This window comes from Somniosus microcephalus, chromosome 12 (assembly GCF_052327205.1).
Source record: "Somniosus microcephalus isolate GS21.2 chromosome 12, FLI_Smic_1.0, whole genome shotgun sequence".
NCBI lineage: Eukaryota > Metazoa > Chordata > Chondrichthyes > Squaliformes > Somniosidae > Somniosus > Somniosus microcephalus.
In genome coordinates, this window is record NC_140998.1 from 215427357 (window position 1) to 215435835 (window position 8479).

Below are 8479 nucleotides of genomic sequence, written 5' to 3' on the forward strand. Positions count from 1 at the left end.
CTCCTCCTCCTCCTCCTCAGGTGGTCCTCCAATCTGTGGTGGCAGTGGCTGAGTCCTGCGGATAGCCAGGTTGTGCAGCATGCAACAAATGACCACGAAATGGGAGACTCGCTCTGGCGAATACTGTAGGGCTCCACCAGAACGATCCAGACAGCGGAACCGTTGCTTCAGGACGCCGATTGTTTGTTCGATGATGTTCCTGGTCGCTTGATGGCTCTCGTTGTATCTCTCTTCAGCAGGGGTGCTGGGCGCACGGAGCGGGGTCATCAGCCAGGTACACAAAGGATAGCCTTTGTCCCCGATAAGCCATCCGCGTGGGTGAGGCTGGGCCTGGAACATGTCTGCCACAGAAGTCTGTCGCAGGATGAAGGCATCGTGGCTGCTGCCTGGAAAGCGGGCATTGACAGCTAGGATGAGCTGCCTGTGGTCGCACACCAGCTGTACGTTCAGCGAATGGTAGCCCTTCCGGTTGCGGTAATCCTCGGCATTCTCCAGAGGTGCCCGCAAAGCCACATGCATGCAGTCAATGGCGCCCTGCACCATGGGGAAGCCCGCGGATGCTGCAAAGCCCACTGCACGCTGTTGCTGCTTGTCAAGGGCCATGGAGAAGGAGATCAACTGACGTCTCCTTTTGAAAAGGGCATTGGTCACCTGGCGAATGCAGCAATGCACGGCGAACTAGGAGATGTTGGCAATGTCCCCAGTAGCGGCTTGGACGGAGCCGGTGGCATAGAAGTTGAGAGCCACCGTCACCTTCACTGCCACCGACAGAGATGTCCTGCTCCTCAGCTGTGGCTGCAGATCACCGCCAAGCAGCTGGCAGATCTCTGTGACCACGTCCCTTCTGAATCGCAGCCTCCGAACACACTGCTCCTCAGACATGTTGAGATAGGAGAACTGCTGGCGGTATACCCTGGGTGGGTAAGGCCTCCTTTGCCGACGCCTGTTGCCCCCTCTCCGTCTAGCCAGGGCTGCCACTCTCTCACGGCGTCTGTGAGCCCTTCGGATGTAATTGAGAAAGCCAGCGTTGACACCCATTGCAGCCCCCATAATATGCTGGCAAACAATGAGATGTCAATGAAGGCAAAGACTAGTGGAAATCTGTGGCCTGAAGCCAGAAGTACCTGTCCGAGTGTTGGGCCAAAGCAGAAAGCTATCTACCTTGGTCACTCTCCAAAGATCCGTTTCGCAAGAGGGAGTGCTGCGAAATGGCAGCCTTTTACATTGCAGGAGGAGTGCCCTTTAATTTGCGCCCCCCGTGCCCCGCATCGGCTGAGCACCGTTCCACTTAACAGTCGCTAGGGCTGCCAGGCGCACAATGGGGCGTTGCCACTGAAGTTCCGGTTGGGGGCGCACAAAGGGCGTTGCACGAGGAAATGACGTCATGATCTGCGCGCACAGCTGAGCGCGCGCAAAGACTTTGCCCCGCCGCTAAATCTCGAGTGAAGTTGGGGCGAGGCGCAGTTCTCGCTGCGCCCGGGCGCTACCCGCCTAGCGCCCGACATCCACTCCTCCTAAGGCGCTAATGGCTGGCGCAACCAACTGAATTTCTAGGCCATAATCCGCTATCCTCTCATCCATTGCATTTCGACCATTCAAACCTGGGTCTAATACATTGCAATCCTGCTGCCAGTGTCCTGTCGCGGTCGCCATTTTCTGTAAGGGGTTTTCTCTCTCAGATCGCCGAGATTTCTCTCGCCAGAGGCGCCTCTCTCTTTTGCACAGTAAAACCTTGAGTGGTTCGACCCACTCGCCCCTTAGATTCTAGACACTGGCCTTAGGTGCAGGAACTACAATGCAGAGAAGACTCTTATAGACCAAGTTTAATGAATCAAAATGGAATTTTATTGCATGTGGAAAAACAAATCAAATGCAAGCAAATAAGAGGGTACATGGGAGGGAAAAACAAATCATAACAATACAGTACTAGCTGAAATAGATGCAGGCATATTATACCTTACAACAGTCATTACGAAATGGGGAAACACACGGAACATCGAGGGACAACAACTCATGTTAATTATACCCAAAATGACCACCCCCTTTAACCTATCTAGATCCGATTTATGAAGGGCCAGAAACATGCTCACCAATCCAGTTGGAAAAGTATAGAGTTTTGAAACAGGTCTGCGTTTTGATCCCCTCAGGCGTCCTGTTTCCTCGTGGTCAGTGGAGCCACAGCGGGCTGCGTCACACCTCTCCCTCTCTCTCTCTCTCTCTCGAGGTGAAGGTCACGGACAGACTGGACACTGACGGGCCTGGATGTCGGCGGAGATCATCTGCTTGACCACGGTTGGAAGCCCCTAGCCGGCTTCCATAAAGGTTTCTTCGGTAGTTTTTCTACCCTCCCGTTTCGTCAACGGCCCGGGGTTGGCCGATGATCTCCCGATGTTTTACCCCGGGGCGGGACGCCGACTCGAACCGTCTTCTTCTCCGAACTGTAGCTGCTATCGAAGGTAACGGCTATTACCGGAGGTCCTACGAAGATGATGAAGAAAAGGAACCTCGCCCCAATATCTAAGATGAAGCTTTTTTTTTCGCTACCCCGGCTGTCTCCAATTATACTTCTCAGAAGATGCCTCTATCTCCCGCCAAATCAAGGTTAGTCTTTGTTTAACTTTTGGCGGGCTTATGGCACAGCGGGGTAGTTATTATATTTAAACTGTTTTCGGGATGGCCGGTGATGGCCATCTCTGGTCTGGAATGACCTGGTAATGTTTTAATGTCTTCTTGATGTCTTTAACCGGTCCTTGAAGCGTTCTTTATGAATATGGAACTGTTCCCCTTTGTCGGGGTAAACATTTAGATGGCCTTTATCTACAGGCCGATCTGACTGGATCTGCATCCAATCTTTATGTATGTGTATGTGTCTGGTTTTGTTCTCTCAGAAACGGCTTCCAGAACTTACTGTGGGTTGAATCCACAAAGGCTGTCTGGGGACTGCAGGAACCATTTTAAAGTGTCCCAATAAGCTAGTCACGGGGTCTGGCGGCCATTTTGTGTGTCCCTTTTCTGGGCTACTTTTAAAACAGTCTTTTAAAAATCACGGCCTCTTCTGCCAGAGGACCCTTATAATACAATATTAATTTTGCGAATTCTACACAGTACTGAGGGAGCGCCGCACTGTCGGAGGAGCAGTACTGAGGGAGCGCCGCACTGTCGGAGGAGCAGTACTAAGGGAGCGCCACACTGTCGGAGGGGCAGTACTGAGGGAGCGCCGCACTGTCGGAGGGGCAGTCCTGAGGGAGCGCCGCGCTGTCGGAGGGGCAGTCCTGAGGGAGCGCCGCGCTGTCGGAGGGGCAGTCCTGAGGGAGCGCCGCACTGTTGGAGGGGCAGTCCTGAGGGAGCGCTGCACTGTCGGAGGGGCAGTACTGAGGGAGCGCCGCACTGTCGGAGGGACAGTACTGAGGGAGTGCCGCACTGTCGGAGGGTCAGTACTGAGGGAGCACCTCACTGTCGGGGGGTCAGTACTGAGGGAGCACCTCACTGTCGGAGGTGCCGTCTTTCGGATGAGACCTTAAACCGAGGCCCTTTCTGCTCTCTCAGGTGGATGTAAAAGATCCCATGGCCACTATTGGAAGAAGAGCAGGGGGAGTTCTGCAAATATTGTCCTGGGGCCAATATTTATCCCTCAACCAACATCACTAAAAAACAGATGATCTGGCCATTATCACATTGCTGTTTGTGGAAGCTTGCTGTGTGCAAATTGGCTGCCGTGTTTCCTACATTACAAGAGTGATGCACTTCAAAAAAAAGTACTTCATTGGCTGTGAAGTGCTTTGGGACGTCCCGAGGGGGTGCACAGTGATAGGAGCGCCAGTCTTTGGGATGCCCCGAGGGGGTGCACAGCAATAGGAGCGCCAGTCTTTGGGACATCCCGAGGGGGTGCTCAGCGACAGGAGCGCCAGTCTTTTTCCTTTATACCCGTTGATTAAAAGGCAGCGGTCCGAAAACGAGAATGATCTTCCTCCACCAACCCCTATTCAGATACGATCCTTTCCAAGATGGACGTCAAGGACTGCCTGAAAGCCTCGCAGAAGTTGTGGCCCATGAAGACGTAGACGATGGGGTTGAGGCAGCTGTTGAAGAGGGCGAGGTTGTGGCTGAGTGCGAAGCCCATTTTGATGGCTGGGCTGGGGCGGGCGGCCATTTTGAGCAGGGTGAAGACGTGATAGGGTAGCCAGCAGGCGAAGAACGCACCCACCACGGCGGCCATGACCCTCAGCGGGTGGCCGTACCCGGCCGGGGAGCTGTGCTGCAGCCTGGCGGCGATGGCGGCGTAGCAACAGACCACGACGGCCAGCGGCATGGCAAAGGCCAGCACGAACCTGGAGAGCACCAGTGCCTCCTCCCTGCGCCGGGCCAGGGCCGCCCCCCGCCCGCCCCCGGGGTCGCCAGGCAGCGCGTAGCGGAAGCGGCAGCTGGTGCGGTTGTCCCCGCGCCGGGTGGGGACGGCGTCGAGGAAGGCGAGGTACGGGGCGGTGGCGAGCAGCGCCAGGACCCAGGCGGCCAGGCTGTCGTGGCCGGCGACCCGCGGGCAGAGGTGCTTGCGCGACCAGACCGGCGCCGTGATGGCGGCGCAGCGCTGGCCGCTGATGGCCGTCAGCAGGAAGACGCTGGCAAAGAGGTTGAGGTACTCGGTTGAGACGCAGATCTTGCAGAGGGCTCGGCCGAAGGGCCAGTGGGAGCCCATGGCCACGTAAGTGAAGGAGAGGGGCAGCAACAGGGCCACGGCGAAATCGGCTGCCGCCAGGTGACACACGAAGACGCTGCCCACCGTCCTCTTCATCTTGGAGCCCGCAATCCAGAGGACCAGCCCGTTCCCGCTGATCCCCAGCACGAACACGACCACGTGGAGCGTCAGAGTCGCCCATTGCAAGCCCAGCAAGAGGGAGCCCTGGGAGAGCCCGGCCTGCTCGCCCCTGTCGACCGAGCGATTGAACCCGGCTCCCGCGGTGTCCTCAGCCATGCTGGTCTGAAAAGTACGAAGAAACGCAATATCGATTTTTTTATTCGCGGGTTGGAAGAAGTGGAGAAGAAATCACATTCACACAGCGCCTTCCCGCACCTCCTACATCTGGCGACATCGCGTCTACGGGACAGATCAGCCCGAGATCAGCCATGAACTTATTGAATGGCGGGGCAGGCTCGAGGGGACAAGTGGCCGACTCCTGCTCCTATTTCTTATGTTCTTATTAGAAATAGGCCATTGGGCCCATCTGGTCCGTGCCAGTGTTTATGCACCACACCAGCCTCCTCCCACACCTCTTCATCTCACCCCAACCACACCAGCCTCCTCCCACCCCTCTTCATCTCACCCCATCCACACCAGCCTCCTCCCACGCCTCTTCATCTCACCCCATCAACACCAGCCTCCTCCCACACCTCTTCATCTCACCCCATCAACAGCAGCCGCCTCCCACCACTCTTCATCTCACCCCATGAAGACCAGCCTCCTCCCACCCCTCTTCATCTCACCCCTTCAACAACAGCCTCCTCCCACACCTCTTCATCTCACCCCAACCACACCAGCCTCCTCCCACCCCTCTTCATCTCACCCCATCCACACCAGCCTCCTCCCACGCCTCTTCATCTCACCCCGTCAACATCAGCCTCCTCCCACCCCTCTATATCTCACCCCATCAACACCAGCCTCCTCCCACCCCTCTTCATCTCACCCCGTCAACACCAGCCTCCTCCCACCGCTCTTCATCTCACCATGTCAACACCAGCCGCCTCCCACCGCTCTTCATCTCACCCCGTCAACATGAGGCGCCTCCCACTCCTCTTCATCTCACCCCATCAACATCAGCCTCCTCTCACCCCATCAATACCAGCCTCCGCCCACCCCTCTTCATCTCACACCAGCCTCCTCCCACCCGTATTCACCTCACCCCGTCAACACCAGCCTCCTCCCACCCCTCTTCATCTGACCCCATCAACATCAGCCTCCTCCCACCCCTCTTCATCTCACCCTGTCAACACCAGCCTCCTCCCACCCCTCTTCATCTGACCCCATCAATATCAGCCTCCTCCCACCCCTCTTTATCTCACCCCGTCAACACCAGCCTCCTCCCACCCCTCTTCATCTCACCCAGTCAAACCCAGCCTCCTCGCACCCCTCCTCATCTCACCCCATCAACACCAGACTCCTCCCACCCCTCTTCATCTCACTCCATTAACACCAGCCTCCTCCCAACCATCTTCATCTCACCCCATCAGCACCAGCCTCCTCCCAACCATCTTCATCTCACCCCATCAACACCAGCCCCCTCCCACACCTCTTCCTCACACACGCATCAACACCAGCCTCCTCCCACCCCTCTTCATCTCACCCCATCAACACCAGCCTCCTCGCACCTCTCTTCATCTCACCCCATCAACACCAGCCACCTCCCTCCCCTCTTCACCACCCCCATCAACAGCAGCCTCCTCCCACCCCTTTTCAACACCACCCTCCTCCCACCCCTCTCCGTCTCACCCCATCAACAGCAGCCTCATCTCACCCCATCAACACCAGCCTCCTCCCACCACGCTTCATCTCACCCCATCAACACCAGCCTCCTCCCACAACTCTAAATCTCACCCCGTCAACACCAGCCTCCTCCCACCCGTCTTCATCTCACCCCATCAACACCAGCCTCCCACCCCTCTTCATCTCACCCCATGAATACCAGCCTCCTCCCACCCCTCCTCATCTCACACCAGCCTCCTCCCACCCCTCTTCATCTCACCCTGTCAACACCAGCCTCCTCCCACGGCTCTTCATCTCACACCGTCAACACCAGCCTCCTCCCACCCATCTTCATCTCACCCCATCAACACCAGCCCCCTCCCACACCTCTTCCTCACCCCCCCATCAACACCAGCATCCTCCCACCTCTCTTAATCTCACCCCGTCAACACCAGCCTCCTCCCACCCCTCTTCATCTCACCCCGTCAACACCAGCCTCCTCCCACCCCTCTTCATCTCAGCCCGTCAACACCAGCCTCTTCCCACCCCTCTTCATCTCACCCACTCACCAGCAGCCACCTTCCACCCCTTTTCATCTCACCCCATCAACAGCAGCCTCCTCCCACCGCTCTTCATCTCACCCCATCAACACCAGCCACCTCCCACCCCTTTTCATCTCACCCCATCACCACCAGCCTCCTCCCACCTCTCTTCATCTCACCCCATCAACACCAGCCCCCTCCCACCTCTCTTCATCTCACCTCATCAACATCAGCCTCCTCCCACCACTCTTCATCTCACACCAGCCTCCTCCCCCCCTCTTCATCTCACCCCGTCAACACCAGACGCCTCCCACCCCTCTTCATCTCACCCCATGAACACCAGCCTCCTCCCACCCCTCTTCATCTCACCCCATCAACACCAGCCTCCTCCCACCCCTCTTCATCTCACCCCATCACCACCAGCCTCCTCGCAGCCCTCTTCATCTCACCCCATCAACACCAGCCACCTCCTCCCCTCTTCATCTCACTGCACCAACACCAGCCTCCTCCCACCCGTTTTCAACACCAGCCTCCTCCCACCCCTCTTTGTCTCACCCCATCAACAGCAGTCTCCTCCCACCCATCTTCATCTCACCCCATCAACACCAGCCCCCTCCCACAACTCTTCCTCACCCCGCATCAACACCAGCCTCCTCCCACCCCTCTTCATCTCACCCCGTCAACACCAGCCTCCTCCCACCCCTCTTCATCTCACCCCGTCAACACCAGCCTCCTCCCACCCCTCTTCATCTCATCCCGTCAACACCAGCCTCCTCCCACCCCTCTTCATCTCACCCCGTCAACACCAGCCTCCTCCCACCCCTCTTCATCTCACCCCATCAACACCAGCCTCCTCCCACCTCTCTTCATCTCACCATGTCAACACCAGCCTCCTCCCACGGCTCTTCATCTCAGCCCGTCAACACCAGCCTCCTCCCACCCCTCTTCATCACCCCCCATCAACACCAGCCTCCTCCCACCCCTCTTCATCTCACCCCATCAACACCAGCCTCCTCCCACCCCTCTACATCTCACCCCATCAACACCAGCCTCCTCCCACCCCTCCTCATCTCACACCAGCCTCCTCCCAATCCTCTTCCTCTCACCCCATCACCACCAGCCTCCTCCCAACCCTCTTCATCTCACCCTATCAACACCAGCCACCTTCCTCCCCTCTTCATCTCACCCCATCAACAGCAGCCTCCTCCGACCCCTCTTCATCTCACCCCACCAACACCAGCCTCCTCCCAGCCCTGTTCATCTCACCCCATCAACACCAGCCTCCTCCCACCCCTCCTCATCTCACACCAGCCTCCTCCCACTCCTCTTCCGCTCACCCCATCACCACCAGCCTCCTCCCAACCCTCTTCATCTCACCCTATCAACACCAGCCACCTTCCTCCCCTCTTCATCTCACCCCATCAACAGCAGCCTCCTCCGACCCCTCTTCTTCTCACCCCACTAACACCAGCCTCCTCCCACC

The 8479-nt window shown here is 57.5% G+C and overlaps 1 protein-coding gene across 1 annotated transcript; it reads right to left on the bottom strand.

Annotated features, from left to right (window-relative positions):
* Positions 1–1822: 1822 nt before the first annotated feature.
* Positions 1823–5306, bottom strand: LOC147110094 (N-formyl peptide receptor 3-like). The gene has a single exon (XM_086004046.1). It carries the CDS (start codon positions 4967–4969, stop codon positions 3980–3982), a length of 990 nt encoding a protein of 329 aa, XP_085860172.1. The 5' UTR covers positions 4970–5306; the 3' UTR covers positions 1823–3979.
* Positions 5307–8479: the final 3173 nt, after the last annotated feature.

Coding starts and splice junctions, on each gene's coding strand:
- LOC147110094 (XM_086004046.1), bottom strand. CDS start 4,969: ATGGCTGAGGACACCGCGGGAGCCGGGTTCAATCGCTCGGTCGACAGG.